Source organism: Anopheles ziemanni, chromosome 2 (assembly GCF_943734765.1).
Source record: "Anopheles ziemanni chromosome 2, idAnoZiCoDA_A2_x.2, whole genome shotgun sequence".
NCBI lineage: Eukaryota > Metazoa > Arthropoda > Insecta > Diptera > Culicidae > Anopheles > Anopheles ziemanni.
In genome coordinates, this window is record NC_080705.1 from 86,962,016 (window position 1) to 86,980,061 (window position 18,046).

At 43.1% G+C, this 18,046-nt stretch overlaps 1 protein-coding gene across 1 annotated transcript in view; it reads right to left on the bottom strand.

Moving 5' to 3' along the window:
- LOC131283053 (uncharacterized) overlaps positions 1–18,046 on the bottom strand; it is an 84,512-nt gene that overhangs the window by 13,020 nt on the left and 53,446 nt on the right. The window contains exons 15-18 of the mRNA XM_058312612.1: positions 1,888–1,984; positions 1,574–1,768; positions 1,341–1,492; positions 1,069–1,259 (exon numbers count right to left, since the gene is read on the bottom strand). Of these exons, the coding sequence (XP_058168595.1) occupies positions 1,069–1,259; positions 1,341–1,492; positions 1,574–1,768; positions 1,888–1,984 (635 nt within the window). The remainder of the gene's footprint in view (positions 1–1,068; positions 1,260–1,340; positions 1,493–1,573; positions 1,769–1,887; positions 1,985–18,046) is intronic.

The following is an 18,046-nucleotide window of genomic DNA, read 5'->3' on the forward strand; positions in this document are numbered from 1 at the left end:
AGTGGTAGTTTTTTTTTTTTAATTTTAAATAATGAAGTATAGTGTGTAATGATGTTTCTTTCTCACCGGCAATGCAGTAATGGTGGCCATCCGCCAAAAAAATGGGGGCGACGCATAAGCCTACACACAAGTCTGTATGCGAGATCCTCGTCGAGTGGAGTACTCAGCAAAGCAAAAGTTTTCGGAATCAGATACTGACACAATCGCAAGTCGAATTGGCAAACAATGGGTTGGAGCGTTGGAAAAGAAAAGAATGTAAGTTAGAGTAAGTTGAGCTACTTAGAGCGAGACGGTGGGGCAATGCGAATGCTAATGTTATCGTGCAACGGGGGACCAACGTTTCGATGAGTTTCCATCCGCCCGTGCCTGGGGATGGTTGTGAAGTTTGTTGAAGTGGTGCCGCTGATAAATGTGTCAAAATGGTGTGGTTGAGTATAACTGACGTGTTCCACTTCGGGCAGTTATTCTTTAACTTCTTACCAACTGAATAAGAAAGGAGCTCATTGTTGTTACTATTTATCAGGGTTAGGGTGTATAAAGAAATTTAAAAAACCGAAACATGTTTTTAAGCCCAAAATGAACTTGTTCTGTTTAGTACTTTGTTGAATTAACGAGAAATGAAAGATTAGAGTAAGGTAAGAAAAACCTAAATATAAAATTGTGTACCTTTCACGTATCATTAAAAAGTCGAAAGGCATCATAGCGATGAAGCATTTAGTGTGCAAAGTATGTTGTGAACGTATTAAAACAAAACATTCGAGTTGAATACGAGGTCACCTTGAGACACAAGGGCGACCAATAAATGAAAATATGTTGTTTAAAATTATGATAAGTATTTTTTTAACGTTTTAGATTTTGTAAGTTAAGCTTTATTTACAGTGACGTTTAAATGTGTCTTTATAAGGCAACAATAGCAACATTCGTTTTGGTTCTTAACGCACAAGCTGCGAACAACAGCCACCAAAGTGGACACTACAGGAAAGAACAGCTTTCCTTACAAAAAAATGGCCCGCTTTACGGCGAGTGCCAGGAAACACTTTTTTGCGCTTTATATGGTGCTGCACTTACTTGAACTCTCCGTGATGGTCTTCGGGCTGCCCGGTTCGATCTCGATCTCGGTGCCTATGCAGACGGAGGTGAGATCTTCGATGCCGACCGGCTCCAGGTGTTCGGCGTCCATGTTGGGCACGACAATCACCACGTCCCCGCGGTCCGACGTCTGAGCGGTACTGTTGCCGACGTACTGAGGAGGTATCGAGCTGAGTGGAACGAAAGGCTACATTAATACAAACCAACTCAACCCGCCAAGAAGTGGGCTAGGACAGAAAAAGATCGCTTACCTCAACGTAACTCGTTTCTTGATCCTATGGCCCAGATCGGAGAAGCCGCGCTGCATGGGCGGACGTTTCTGCTGCATCGGTTGGTCTTCGAACGATTTCGCGATCGGTGAATTCGGCTCCGAAAATTGTTTCTCTATTAAAATAGGCTTTGGCTGGTGAGGAAAAAACGGCAATAGAAAAAGAGAGTTTCAGTTTTACCAACTGGCAATGTTAAAACATAAAGTTATACTCACTTTCAACGAACCACTAGAACTAGTTGTCACAGATGTGATTACAGCCGCTGCTCCACCGCCTTTCGGTGGCAATGATGGAAGGTTTGGATTGTTGGAATGTGATGAGTCAGGATGTAGTGGAAGTGATAAAAGACGCATCCGATCCTGCATGTATAAATCTATAAACGAATCTACCTTTGTCTCTATGTCGTCAACCTGCACGTAGGATGGGCGAAAGAGGCAGCCATTAGAGGGAAAATTTGGTATTGGCCAGTGAAGATGGCAACAAAGAATCAAATTTGTATGCCGATGGGTTGGGAAAACGGGCCACTTACTTGTCTTTCAATTTTCACTACCCGCGAAGCTAAACTAATTTTCGATGCATACACATCTTTTGATTTCGATCCTTGCTTGCCAAGAATTTGGTCTAACCTGCAGGGGTGGGCACCAAGGGTTGGGGGGGAGGGGAGTAAGAAAAAGAATACATATCAGAACGGCTGGCGCACTGCACGTGAAATGGCGAGTCCTTCGTACTGCCTCTACCCTTCGAGCTGCAGTAGATGATTTTCGGTGCAAATCGTTACACGAAACAAAAAAAGCAAACAAAAATGGTTAGTCAACAATCAGCACATGCAATCCAGCGAATGGAACGAAAGGATGAAAGAAGTAATCGACAAAAAAAGGGAAAACAACATGCTAGAACTACGTATCACACGAAAAGCTTCAAACAATTTCCATGCACTGCTGGAGCGAACAACGAGTTTCGTAAGGGCACCGATACTCAACCGATCGGTTCAAACCTCGCCGTTCCCCATTGAACGGTGGGTGTATGGAGGACCGGGGTGGAAACAGTGAACCAGATAAAACTCGCTGGTTCAAATGCAATTTGCATTCCCCGTTCTCCGCTGCACCGTGGTGCAGCTGCAATCGAGTGCTGTGAAGTAACTCACGCTCCAAGGTGACATTCGGAGGGGATGGTGAAGTGAATAAATGATTTGCCGAAAAACTGAATACAACACTTGATCAAAAAAAAAGCGTCAGTTGAGGGCACCGAAAGGGCCCTCACAAAAGTCCATCGCATTATTCGCTCAGGAATAATGAAACATAATCGAATGCAGATAGAAAACTTCAAATGTTTGCAGGAGCATTTTAACACAAAAAATCCCCATTGATGTCACAATATTGGACAAACAAAAAAAGGATCCCTTTGTTCAGGTTAAAAAAGTTGAACTTTCACGTTTCGCTATACACTCCGTATTGCACCGATGGCGAGCAGTTGATTGATTCGGTATAAATTTGCCTTTCTCACGAAAAGCTCTTCCTTCTGAAATGGTTCATTTTGTTTTCGAGGAACAAATAACTGTTGTTTGTTTCACTTTACTCGTTTCTACTATTATTGTTATTTCTATTATTACCAGTTTGGAGCAATTTCGTGCTGTTTTGCAGTTCGTCGAGAGCGAAGTAAAATAAATAAGTCACAACTCGGGGTTTTTTTTGCATGTTTGAAGCTTTTCGTGAGGGCGCTCTACTTCCGAAATTAAAGTAAGTTCTATACTATATGGATTTTTTTTTGTTTTGTAAACTCCATCAAAACTAATCGTTATGGTTAGCAAAGGAAAACCAGCAAGCAAAAGGGGAAAAGTAAAAGCTACGACGATCAGTTAGTTGTACGTCGCGTAAAACGTTTGACACGATGCTTTATTACGAACCGTCCTAAATAGGGGCAAACAATGGTAAACTACAGAGGAAGCATAATTTCGCGCCGACATGCACCGGTTAAAGTTGGCTATGGCGTGTGTTTGGGAAAGCAATGAAAAGGCCGATGATTGCCGGCATACGGGACACTAAATGAAACGGTTTGGAAATGAGCATCTACCGAGCGTTATATTTACAGTGTGTATCGAAAGGAGCTTTGTGTTACTACCCATGGCATGGGCTACCTCCGAGGCATGCGTTGGAAAATCGGAAAAGTTTCACTCTACCACACGAAACGTCCCGGAAAACTAGCTGCATTCAAGCATCGGCGTTGGGTTGTGGAAAGTTTTTTCCCAAGCGGAAATGCTAAACTACTTTAGCGAAAGCTGTCATAACCGCAAGCGAACTAGCACTGGAATGTAGGTTTGTGAGTATAATAAACAGCCACGAACACACATAGGCACGTGCACACGCATATAGAAAATACTGCAGTGACGAAGAAGCGCACGCTAAGGGGATAATAATAGTTTAGCTAGTAGCAGAAAGAAAGGCTGATTCATTCCTTAAACTTATTCCATTCCATCGAACCCGCGCGACGTTAAAACACGAAAGGAAGGATGCTCCGGGAGCGGTTTTGATTCCAGGTTCGAATACTTTCAAAGCGATGAAAGATTGCTGTTTCGTGCTCGGTGCGGCCCGGTGTCGGCATAAGTTTATCGGACACGGCAGCACGAAGACCACCGATTTAACCGAGTTTAATTAAATCGTAATGCGGAAGAATTCATATTTTTCCACTAATGTGGTATATCAGCGGCACGTGATGGTCCATGGCGGAACGAGCTAGATAGATAATAGCTCCGGCGAAAAGAAAAAGAAATTGAAAGATTTCATCACGCTCTTTTTGAGGCCAACATTCCGGAACAGCAAAGTAGGTCAAACAATCCAAGCAAGCGGATGAGCTCGAGGGTACGAAACATTTCAGTTTCTTCGTGGTTGCGCAGAAACGATCCAGGATCGTTGCGTTGCTAGCTGAAGAAGAAATCCTTCTTCAGGCGATTGGAAACTCGGAACAGGTTTTAACTAACCACATCAAAAGAAGTCACCGTGGGTCAAAACCCCCTTAGATGTTTAGTTGTCGATACTAGTGGTCGAACATGGACGTGGACGTAATCCGATTAGGTCGTTTTTACGTCCGTTTGTGCAAAAACACAGCTCTAAAACACATCTTTTCGAGGAAAACAACAAGTTTCTTCAAAAGGATTAATTTTACGTGCATTCAGTCGTTTATTTCATGTTTAGTGCGAGTTGAAAGGATACCGCATGAGGCAGCTGGAGTGGCATCACGTCGGCTTAGTGCCTTACTTTACCCGTACCGACGCTCGTCTGCAACCCATTAACACCGTCATTCGAGGGTAATCGTTCGTGAAATGACAGGTTTGCTTGTTGCACTTCACGGTTGGGTGGGGAGGTAGTTTCTACCACTTGCAACCTCCCACTACCTCGTCCGACGTTTGCCTTGACATTGGCAGATGCGCTTCCTTCGACTTCGGCCTCGGAAGCTAGCAAATGCCAACCGACCTAGTCTCGGCACGTTTGCGGTGCCGGCAACATAAATATTAACGACAAACTACTGGCAACTACACAAAACCACATACACAAAAACACACGCGTACGCACAGACTGAGGCATGCGGGAGATCATAGTAAGCTTAGCGTACAGTGCAAGGAATATGACTTTTATTTGCTTTCCTACGTGACACAACAGGTGACGAAGCCATCGGTACGTTTGCCTACCAGCGTTTTGGAGTGAAAGCAGAGGGGGAAAGCAACCAGGCAGCTGGGAAACGCAGTTGGGAAACTATAGCAGTGGAAAAACTAAAGGCGCTGAGTGGTTCTCAGGGAAAATTCTCTCCTTCTGCTGTATCGAGGCTCGCATTGAAACCAGGGGACTTTGTGTTCAATGGTGGATGTTTGCCTAGTGAAACAAAAAAAAGAAAACATTTTCCACCGGGAAAACCGAGGCGCACGATGGGAGTGAATGGGGATAAGGACCCGAAGAGGCTTTTGGACGCCAAAACAATCGTGCGTGAAGGATGCGATTTCATTTCATTCTTGAGGGGGAAAAAGTTTTTTTACGATCGCACCCGCTCGCCATGGTTTACTGCGATTGTTTTATTTGGCTCTTATTTTTCCGATTGTAAAAAAAAAATCAAACAAATGCCAAACGACACGATTGCTTGTTTGTGTCACGGTAAGTAATCAGTGGATCCCAGCCGGCCATCCTTGGCACAATGCAAAACCAAAAAAGAAAAATCAAACGAAATGTGTAGCACAAACCAACACGGCACGGAAACGAACGAGCTCGGCGAGGCGCAAGTGAGTCATACAAACAAACTATAAAGGAACAACAAACCATTACTGTTGATTTACGTCTATTATTGCTGCGAACGTGAAGTGTGGCGCGTCATTCGTTATAGCGAATGTTGAACCAAACAACAATCTAGCCTCGAAATCGGAAGCCGCTAAGAACGTTTCAACACTACGGATCAACACCTACGAGGCCGCGGGGGTTGGTGTTGAGTGTGTATCGGTGTGGGTTTCGGAGTGTTTATTTACAATGTGTCCATTGTGGGGCGGGGGAAAGGCTGGAGGAAAGTGTTCTCGGTGTGAAAAGAAAAACAGGAGCCTTATTCTTCCTTCCTGCCGCCGACTTTCACCTCCGCCGGAGTGGAGTGGAGCTTGGGCTGTTGGGCTTGGGTAAGGCGTTACGCCGTGTGATGGGGGATTGATCTTGAACTCTGCTTATTTATTCTGTTATTGTCTCATCATGAACTACCAGCTGATGTTTGATATTCTACTTAGGCACGACTTCAACTATGGCGCAGCGTTCCTCCCCCAATGGTGGAGGGGAAGTGGGAGCTATGTTTGTATTTACAAATCATGTAGGAAAACGGAAATCTGTACCGTCTTCCGTTCCCAACGAGTGAAATACTTTATAGCGGTGCGTGTATCGTGGAACTAGCGAATCATTAAAGAACGTCTACACGATTTTCTACGATTGTTAAGATCGTCGTTGTTTTTTGTTTCAGAACTTAACATTTTAGTTCAATCGACGAAATTGCTGATGAAAAATTACAAACAAATTTGAACACGTCCATTTTCAATTTAGCTTTGTTGATTCTGAATCGTCATTGATGGATTTTATGTTAAGTTTATTCTTGTTTTGTAAATCATACTAGAACTCGTTTCATCTCTACTCTAGTTATCTCAACTGTAACGAAAATGGTAGTTATATTAAATACTGGCAAACGCAATCATATAATTTTGAATATCTTATATGGTATTGATTACAGACACACAGATATATCGACATGAAACACACATATTTCTTTTAATATATATTTTTGTTTATCTTGAGGGGGGGAAAGTTGCTTTTTCAATATTCGAGGTTAGTTTATTTGTTTTTTAATCATTGAAAAATGAAACGGAATACACGTAGACAAGTGGGTCAAAAGATAAAACGACAGCCTTAACTACACACCGCACCAATTTCAATTGGAATGACAAGACAAGACAACCAACTGGTAAACGATAACAGAAAACACATCAATGACATTCAAAATGAGTATTTTCATAATAAAAATTCTGTTTCTACAGCTGTAGAGAAAACAAGAAGTCAAAAACTGAAAGTTGTCATGAAACCAATGAGACGAACATCACGCAATCGGAAAGAAAACTATTCTAGAGGTATGGCTGAGCAGCAAATACCGTACTGCAATTGCAAAAAATAAAGCAAATGAGCATACACATTCAACGCTGCCTGCCAGTACGAGGTAAATATGTTTCATGAAATTAAAAAAATACATTGTATGAACGTTTAACAAATAAAATTGTACGATTAAAGTAAGAAAATCAAAGAAATCGGGTACACGTTTGTAAACCAACGCGGCTGTCCTTTGGCAGGAAATTAAAAGAAAAGCAAAGAGTTGGTTTGTTTCAAGGGAGCATATCATGTATTGAATGGGAGCTGCTGCAGTTTTCGGGTAAAAGTGTAGTCGTAATTGACGAAACATTCGAAGGCAAGGCGGAACGCTATGCAAAAATTTAGCGGTTTGAAATGAAGTGTAGAAAACTTGCAGCAATGTGCCGCAACAGGTCGGAAAAAGTCCATTGCTATGCAGAAACTCATATAAAGACACACAAAACAACGGATGCGAAAGAGGAAAACAAATCTAAACTCAAAGATTACATTTCCAGAGTAACTAACAAGCCATTGCCTGCTCCTAAAAACATATGGATAAACGTTGATGCAACATTGCAACCGAATGCATAACGAAGCGCAGAGCCACAGCCGGATGCTGCTCTAGGCGGCAATCGGATAGCTAGAGGGCCAGAGTAAAGAAAATAACTTCAAACCCGGCACGGAACCGGAACGGAAGAAAAGGCAAAGAAAACTGGCAGCCATGGGCTCTCAACGAGAAGTGAGAGAAAGATTATAGGAAAGACAGCAGAGAAAAGAGGTAAGTAGAAAATGGGAGCAGTGAAAGAAAAAGAGACACTGTTTGAAAAAAGATCAATACCGAAACAGAAAGGAGGTGAAACAAGTTAACGGAAGACAAAATTTAGAATAAGAAAAAAAAAAAGAGGAACGTCTAAAAAAAAGAGTCAAACTGAAGGGAATGTAGCAAACTGGAATAGAAAAGAGTAGGAGTGCTCTCACCTAAACTGTAGGTTCCTGACGCGGGTCAGCAGATCCGCGTGTCCCGAAGTGTACTGTTCCATAACATCTTTCACATCGTACGGTTTCTGTGCCTCGCGGAATTTTTTACGTGCCACGAAATACTTTAGCTAAAGGATGCCGAGCGGGAACCCGGAGGAAAGTTTCGGTGGTGGTTGGGGAAGGGTGTTTTCCATGGGCCAATTTATGTATGTGTGTGTGTGTGGATATATGTGTGTATATTTCGTATACATTGTGTGTGTGTGTGTGTGTGTCGGTGTCAGAAAACAGTGTTCGAAAAGATGTTGTTTCGTATTTTATGAGTGTTCGGTAAATTATGTGATTTGGATTGGATTGTTTGTGTTGAAATCGGGATATTCGCACGTATGTTTTAATATTGTTTTTTTTTTATGTTCAAGGTACACATGACACGTGTTTGTACACAATATTTAGTACAGTGAGCAAACGAATAACGTTTCATTCGATACGAGATTGCGATACCAGACAGTGAAGAACAGTGAAAGAGAGAAAGAGAAAGAGAAAAATACAGTGTGAAGGGAAGAGAGAAAGAATAGAAAACGAGAAGAAGAAACAGTGTTATCTAGTATGCCGTTGGATGCGTTGGTATGGTTACGGGTTCATTGTTATTGTACAGTGCTGCAAACAGGTGCATTAGACATGGGCGCCATTGCACCAACTCCTGGTAGATATTTCGCTGAACAGTATAAAATTTATGAAAGTAAATGTTTTCTTTACAAAATTTGCACATTTTGCTGTTTGGTAACACATAGACAAATTTGGACAAATTTATGAAACTCGGACTTCTTGCTGGATAAACGCATAAGGTGACGAAGATGCCTACTCGGATCGGACATTATTCACGAGTTGGTTAAACTTTCCAAGAATATTTCACTTGTAACGACATTTGACGCATATAATTTAAAATACGGCAATCTACATTAATTTTGTGTTTATTTCATTTGGCCTCTTTTGAAATCGCACCAAATGTTGATGCCATTGGGTTGATGATTCAAGTTAGGTTTATCTTGTCAGTGCCAATAATTATCAATGAAACTTTGATGACGTTCTAATTTTATCAATTTTATCCAATTCCATCCACTTCGGAAATGTGCATTTCAAAATTGGACTTTATCTCGATTGCTTCCTACAACGGCATGTTCATAGAATACCCAATTATTGACCCTCGTTCTATTGTACCTTTCCCAACACAAGCTCTTATGGTAGAGTTAATCCGAAAGAGCAGTGATTACGTTCCGTGAGCCAATGTTCTTCAGTTGATTTGAATTTGCTAGCTTCGTTACGACAATACCTCACTACGTGGCCATTGGATGGATTTGTCTGCAGCCCAACAACAGTTCAACAACAAAGAGACCCCCCTGGACACATGGGGACACGGGCTGGCGCATTGCTTTCAATTTGTCATTTACCCATCCTTGATGACGTTAGGCCAACGGCCAACGTTTACTTTGCATCCGTCGCAGTTGAAATGTATTTACAGTGTGGGCGTAAGTTTATGGCAAGTTGTCAGTTCGCCCTGCCGGGCCAACCGCCACGGTAATGAAAGTAATAAGTACCCTGGAATCGTACCGGGAAGCCGGCACAAGGGCAACACACAGCTGGCAAACACAGTACCGACCGGCCTGCCAACAGGAAGCGGGAGAAGTTTGCCGTCGGAGAAGGACCTTTACGGTCACGAACGCCCGCCCAACACAACGGAACGGAAGCAGTCGAGCAACTTTGTGATGATTTATTCGCCAACACAAATATTTGTACGGCATATTCTCTCTTCTTAGAGGAACTTTTCCCGTTTTTTTTTTTTTTGTAATGCGGCTCTGCAACGATTTGTTTGTGTTGCTTCTGTGTGGGCGTAAGACGATCCTACGGCAGTCGGTTGCCGGTTTGGGCCGTCTTGGTTGTTATGCTTAAGGTGTTCTGCAATTACTTCCGTCTGTAGTGCTGGCGTCGAGAGCACAGCGGAATAAAAGCATAACTATTCGTTATGTCAAGAAGTCAACGGACGTGGGCTTTATGCTCGTAAAGATTTTTTAACGCTTCTAGATCTTCTCCCCTACCGTCTCTTCTGTTCCAAATTTCGCGCCACATTCCAAAACGGGCAAGGTTCGCACTCCGATCAAAACTTTACTATGCAAAAAAGGCTCACCAAGTTGGGCGGAATTATGTTGGCACTACCGGATTCGTTTAGTTTTTTTTTTGTTAATTCGCCTCACTTTCTTCGTGCTTCAACATTTTCCTGGCATGGTCAATAATTTAAAACCACCTTGGCCAACCTGGAACATCGCTTTTATCTTCCCTGCTGCTGTTTGCTTATTCGTTTCCAGATTTCTCGCAGCTCTCCAACCGGTCAATCCTGGAGTACAACTACGAATCAGCGGGCGCCAACTGTTCGCTTTTTCCCCCGGAAGTAGAGACAAAAAAAACCGCGCAATAGTGCCCGCCCCAAAACGGCTAGTGCTTATTTGTTATGCGCATCAAAGTACACCGGTCGGGAGGCTATGAATAATTTACTTCCGTACCGGAAGTGTTTGGGGAAGTAGGCGAGCTTCGGTTGAATGTTTCGGGGGAAAGGTTTGGAAAGTTTAACACGGAGCGCCACAGGAGGACGAAGCCTAGTTCGCCAAGAATGCGACGCTAGGCAAGGAGAAAGCCCGGTGGAAAAGATTGAGTCGGACCCAAGGGGGGAAAAGGGCATTTTGTCGAACGAGACTCCTGCCCGTCGGAACGTTCCGTTTTCAAGCTCGAAGTTCGTCTGCGAACGGCGTTTCCCGGAACATGTTAGCCAAGGGATTATTCCTGTTCTTTCATTCCAACCCGGGGAGAGAGAGAAATCACCAACGGGGGGGAGAGAAAGGGGAGATAGTTTGGGCTGGTGAAAACCTCCGACCCCAACCCCGCCCGACCGGGGATGAATTTCAACTTTCCACCCACTTTGGCAGTTCATCTCTGAGCAGCCGGGTGAAATTAATTCAATTGTATGTTCCCAAATCGGACAGTTTACGGTTGCACACCCGAGCGAAAATCCCTGCCCGTTAATGCTCCCCAACCCACTCACACACACACATACAAACACTACAGAGAACATAGGCCAGAGGTGGTTGGTCGGTTGGGTGCGCCGTTTGTTTAATTCGTTTAATTCGTTCCATCGCTCTCCGGGGTTGTTGGCGGTTGGGAGAACGATACAGTGGGTGCTCAAAGTGTAATTTACAAACCCACCGGAATAAATCCCTCTTACGTACGTTAACGTGGTAGTTTATTTTTTTGGGAGCGAAAATATCGTAGCACAATTGGTGTACAAGACAGCACCAGTGAAACCTTGTCACAATGGTAGAAATATGCTACAAGAAATAACTCCCGGCATTAACAAAAATAAAGCACGGAGGGAAAATTTAATTAAATCAACTTTAGATTTAATGCTATGAGATATCGAAAAAAAATTAACGAAACGAAAATCGGTTTCTTTAAATATAATCTTTCTTCCTTCCGGTAAAAAAAAAACCTGTCATAGTTGGGCGCTATTGCCAATTAATCAATAATAACGTTTATGCTACTAATTAATTAGTTTTTAATTTCAGTATTGTATGTTTTTTTTCTTGTTTTTGAACAACAACATCCACAAGCGCCTGTATATAGTTCGCGAACATTTTGCTTCGTGAAAAAGCTGTAGCTGTCACAACAATGTATGTCACAACTGCGACACAAGCAACGAACTGGAAAAAGGATTTATGTTACGCCGGAGACTGAGAAGACGGAGTGACGGAAAAACCAAACATCGGACGGTGGGGGTGGGGTACGCATTTCCTACCGCGCATTACGAGGTTTTTGGCAAGTGGAACTGGGGGGTTGGCATGGCGTGTGTGTTGAGCTGGGACGGAATCGGAGTTTGATGCTACTGCGAAGAGATAGAAATATGTGATGGTATACTTAAACAGAAACGAATATACAATGAGGCACACAAAAACACACACACATACACACAAATACACACATACACAGAGAAGAGTTCATTGCAAGCATGACCAAAACGGGTACGACATTTAGACAGCATAACATAACGACAACGACCATTCGGGGGCAGGAGTTCGTAGAATGGGGTTGAAAAGTGTGTTGAAAGAAAATTATGGAACGAAAACAATTGTCTGAACCAAAACAAACAAACATTTGGATGCACGTTTTTTACAAACACAAACAAAAAATAGAGCATATATTTTCTATTCGATTTCATCATACCACATTAAGAGGAAAAAATAGTATGAAATCAAAATGAACATCAAAAATATCTACCAGCTTATCGATAACGCGTTTACGATAACGACATCGATAACGAATGATTTTTGTTCGAAAAGCATGTTGCTGTTGCCACTTTATCATTTTTTTTGAAAACTATATTCAGATTTTTCCTTTTTTTAGCATGCAAGATGGTAGAAACTTGGGGTTAATTTTCCTCATTTAGACTTGTTCTGTATAAATGATGAGATACTTCTTTAACTACGAAAAGCTACTAAAATATAATTCGGTGTACTGTGGTTAACACTTTAGTAACACAACACACATTTCGAAAAGAGATTGATTTCGAACAGGAAATAAAAAAGTTATCACAACAGAAAAGTGCAGAATGATCCACTCTCTTCGTTTTATGATCGAGGGATCCCTCTTTGTTAAATGTCCTTTGTTTCACGGACACCCGTGCATCCCGATAAGAAACTGTAAATCCCCCACATTTTCACAATACTTCAAGTGTAAATAAAATTATTCGCCAATCGAACACTTAACCACTACTGCGACGGCAAGCAAAGATTAAACACACTAAAAAACCCATCAGAGAGTGCGCTGTTATGCGCGAGCGATTCGGAATGGATTCGTTTTATAGCTTTATAGCGATCGAAACGACGAATCCCTGACCGCAGTAAATCAGGTTTCAGGTTCGCAGCGACGCGGCTGTTTTCGGTGAGTTGGATTTTTAGTTTTATTTCCTGCTTTGTTTCGCCAAAAGCTTACGTCGCTTTTCCCAATCCTCATCGGAAGGGAAAAAGTAAAATAAATTAGCCCGTTAAAAAAAGGTTCATTTTCCGATTCGCAAAACGAAAACAAACCAACAACAATCGAATTGTGGCTTTACCTTGGAAATGTCTTTTTTGGTGCCAGCGTAAATGAGTTAAGCAGCCAATATATTATATTGGAACGTGAAAAAGAAATCAACCTTCCCCAACGAGAAAGATGTTAAAAGTTTGATGATCCTTCGAAGCCGAGCGTTCCGGCGCTTCCCACATGTGACGATATCTCCAATTTAATAAACTTAACCAACTTTGGGTGGTTCCGATATTTTCGAGCGCACTTTCTTCCGCCCACATCAATCCATGGTAATCCGTTTTTCTCGTTTCCAGGCCGACCGCAACCACGGTTGTTTTCCCGTTTGTCTTTAGCCGGCAGGAAGGCGAATGATGTTTACTTGCTGTTTGCAAATAAAAAGAAAATATATCCATAGCGACCGCCGCGTACGGTTGGTGTTCGGGCAAGTGTTATGAATAAATTTACACCATAAATATACCCTTTTCTCGCAATTTCAGTGAAAAGCGGGTGTTTGGTGTTAATCTTTTTTTAAGTTGATTTTTTTTCTTCCCCCCCCACCACGATTTGTGATGAGGTTTCGTGTTTTGTGATGTGGTTTTTAAGGGGTGCCTTTTTTTTCGCACCCCACGAGAGGATATTCGCTGAGCGCATCCTAAGCCCTACGCAACGGATGAAACACCAGGCGTCTCCATTACGCGTTGGGCGCCATTTCGAGCGGCTCTAAATAATCGAGCTTAATAATGCGTACGAAAGGAGGGACACGTGTACGTGGATATTTTGCCACCCCCAAAAATGGTTGGCGTGTTTCCCTGGTCGAGGGTGTGTGTTAGGCTTTTTTTTCCTCCCAAGCTGGGGGAACACTTTTCACTTATTTTCACTCACTTTCTTCCCGCCTCCCCGTTTGCGGGTGGCGGGCAAATGTAATGTAATGGCCGTGCGCTCGCAAATCAGGCCCGAACGTAGCACGGACGCAAAAACACACTCCATCCGCACATCCGAGTGCCTTAAGCCGGGGCCGCTGTTAGGCTGTTTAAAGGAGTCAGGTACTCGGGCGTTACGTGGATGATGACTTTGGGAACGGCCATCGGCGTGCGCTAAAAGCGGCAAAACGACAGCCGAAAGTGAATGTGGCAAAAAAAAGTAGGGAAGCAAGAGTGAAACAAAAAAACAACAAAACAGCAAAAGAAGAGGAACACCCAAATGGTGGGTATTATTTTTTTTTCCTTCCACCCGGTGAAGCGAAAAACGGTGAAAGTAAAAACGAAAACACCCAGCACTGTGAAGCACTTTTCCTGCAGGATCGGATTTTGGTGGTCGGTACTGCTGTTTTTTCTCTCTCTTTTTGCGCACAGTTTGGCAGACAGCCATAAAATTGGTTGATTGAATTACATTCTCCGGAGAGCAGTCATTTCGACGCATTTTTCAATAAAAATGCAGAAAAAGAAAGTATTCCCAGCACGGGCGGCTTTGGTTTATGGCTTCGGAATGGTTTCCTCCGTCGTTTTTCCCACCCGATTTTGGCTTTCTTTCGGAACCATTTTACAGGTTTCATGAAGGACGGCAAGTCCAGCGCGCATGTGAGCAAGCGCCGGGAACGTTAAAACCGAAAATAACGTAAGTGCTGCGGGACAGGACAAAAAAGGGGCCACACCAAAGTGGAAATCTGGTTTTGTTGCCGTTCGAATTATTCGAACTCCCGTGTTTTATTTGTGTGTGCGAAAGTTGTGCCATTCCGATTGATTTGGATTTATTTAATTATCGAGCCAATAAAATTCAAGAACACTGCACTGATTTCGGGACAAATCAGTGCCAGCAGTGATCGCCGCATTCAGGGCCACGGGAAACCCAAAACAATGGTAGTTTATTAGGTTTTGGCAAAAAACAATCCCGTTCGCACGTTTTCACCTTCACCTCAATAGGTTAAGCAAGTTGAAATCGAAATACAAACTTTCCACCGGACTAATTAGTGCGGGGAGCATTTTATTAGTAAGCGAGAAGGAGAGAAAAAGAGTGAGAGAAAAAATCATATGGCCTCCCATTAACCCTTTTAACCCCTTATCTGTTGCGCAAAGTGCAGATCAAATGAATTAATGACGGGCCGTTACGCGGGTTGCAATAGAGACCCGGCTTTTACAACGTTACGTTGTGTTCTGCCCCCCGGTTAATGTTCGCTAGTGATCGTTAAATCGTTCTACATAAATGAGATTGCTGGTAGATAACATGGGAGCATGGGTTTTCCAAAAACCGCCAACCGCCGCCCCAATGCACCCGGCTCACCAAACGGGGCAGCGAAAAGTGGCGTCGGTTGTGAGATTTAATGGCTACAAATCTCCCATTATGTCTTCACTTTGATGGGCACCGCATCATCGTTTAAGCGGTGGCTGCTAACGAGGGTACTGCAGTTGATGCTCTCCGGCATAAAATCCACCCCCCCCTGAACCGTGCTCCCGGTGCGCCGAGGTTGCAGCACGGATCGCCTTAATCGTTGAATCGGCAAAAAGCTAGCGCCGGTTAATTCTCTCTCTGTCGAAGTGGCATCGTTGGATTGGTTGTAATTGGTTTCCAACCGGGTTCCTGTTCACCTGCCTTGTGTTTCCGTGAACATTCGCCACCTGCCCGATATGCTGAAAAGGGTAATGAATTTCATTATGGTGGCCAAAGCCGCACCGGGAAGCGGAAAGTGGCGGGTAACAATAAAAAAGAAACCATTTTCGCTCGGCAGCTTCGAAACCCATCCTGCCGGAAAATGAATCCAATTTCGGTGGTTGCGGATTTGTTGTCCGGATTTTACCACCCGAGCTGTGGATGGTTGGAATGGATGGCGCAACTCTGTTATACGGTTGCCAGTTGATTATTGTCGACGTAATGGTGAAAGTTTTATTTTTCTCCTGCCGTTTTGTTTCGGAGGTTCTACTTTGAACCGCTTTCGCTCAGCTGCGAAACGTAATGAAAGAGGGGGGACCTGGGTGGGACACAAAATGGTGCGAAGGTCGCGGCAAGGATTACCCAAGGGAGTGGACTAACAAACACAAAACTCATCCACACACACACAGGCACGCACGAACGCAAACGAGGACACAGCTGAGGCGACTGTTTGTTTCCATTATTGCTCTCCGGCGACGGGGGCTTTTCAACGGGATCCCTTCTACCTTTACAGTGCTTTTTTACGGTCACGTGTACCAACGCAGCTTGGGCTTTCTCGCTTTGTTTATGCCCTCGAGGGTGTAGCTGGAAAAGGGTTCCTCAAGCACTGGGTCATCCCTTCCGTTTTCGGGGTTGAACAACGGCAAGCGGGAAAATCAGAACCAAAACCTCGCATACCTTACCTCGGCTCGGGCGAGGGGAGGGGAGGGGGCTTGGAATGCAACACTTGCAGGGATGAGACCCAATTTTCGTGTGATTTATATGACTCCCCGACACTCCGGGGGGGATGCGAATTTCTGCGAAGATTTACATCCCCCGGCGCTACTTCATTATTTGTGCGTGAGTAGCGCCCTTGACGGGACAAAACAACTTGCACGAAAAAAAACGGTCCGATATGAATAAAAGCCATTTAACGAGCCTCAATCTTGACGACGAGAGCGGCTCAAGCTCGTGGTAGCCCCAAGGGGACGGCACTCCGGCACCGAGGCAATCTTTTTATGCACGTAGGTGGATTTGTTTAGATTAAGCGCTCCTTTTTCCAAGTTAAAACACGTTCACCAAAACGAGCGGACAACGGTTATACCGTTTGCTTTAACGAACACCAGCACCTTGGCTGGGGCACGTTTCAACGAGGCTCATTTAGCACGTTAAAGCATTCAAGTGTCCTGCCGTCTGGAACCGTTTGTAGTTCATTAACATTCCTGCTGCAAACATTTGTTCCTGAAACTTTGCGCATGTGGTGAGGTGGTGGATTAATTCATTGTTAACGTCTGCGACAAACATGTGCAAAGCGGGCCAACATTAGTTCAGAACTCACTAATCGCATCCCATCTGACTATGGTCGCATAACTAACCAGTATATCTTTTTTTAATAGCAGCAACAAGCAACTTATTTATCCGTTAGAGGCTTGCCATGTTTAAAACATGTTGAAAAAATGTGTAAATATAATATAATCTTCAAATTACTTTTTAGTGATACGATTTTTTCTTTCCGAGAGCAAAACAATTGTGCAAACTGAATCGAAATAAAAAGCTAATGAAATATTCAACCATATTAGTAAAGGTTTCAGCTGATTGCAATACATATTAAAAGAAAGGGAGTTCTTTTAAATCTGCTTGCACTTGAAAGCAGTTTTCAACAGGTTAAAGTGAAGGAGTTGAATGTGCATACAGCATGATTGTATGATACGGTTTTGATGTTCATTGGTTTATCGGTTTAAATTATTAACAAGTACCACTATGTTTCCAAACGAAATCGTGTTCTTTTTGAGAACAATATACAAACCAGGGTGATTAATTTATTTTTATTTAAAAAAGTTTGGACAAAATGGTATGATGTTCGAGCAAAATATGTTCAATTGAAAGTTAAAGGATTAATCCTCCCTGGGAATGAAGCGAAAGCTCAGCTTTAACTTAACATAAAACGGCAGCTCGCAGATTGTCACAAATGTCTTTAAAGGAGTGAAAAGAGTACCAGTTTCTTCAATTTATTTTTGATTAAAAAAAGTCACGGCAAAATGGTTTGATTTTCGAGCACAATATGTTCAATTGAAAGTTAAAGGATTTAATCACCCTTGAAAATGAAGCGCAAGCTCAGCTTTAATTTAACATAAAACGGGGGCTCACAGATAGTCACAAATTTCATTAAAGCAGTGAAAAGAGTAACAATAGTATCTAAATCATCTTGCGAAGCAGAAAGGCTCCTTGTTGTTATTCACCGAGCGAACTGTCCCCTGCACCGAGAGCCGCCATTTATCGGGTCGAGTCGAGTCGTTCAGCGACAGCCATCAGTACGACGCTTTGTTTCGGCCTCTGATCGACCTTTTCGAATCT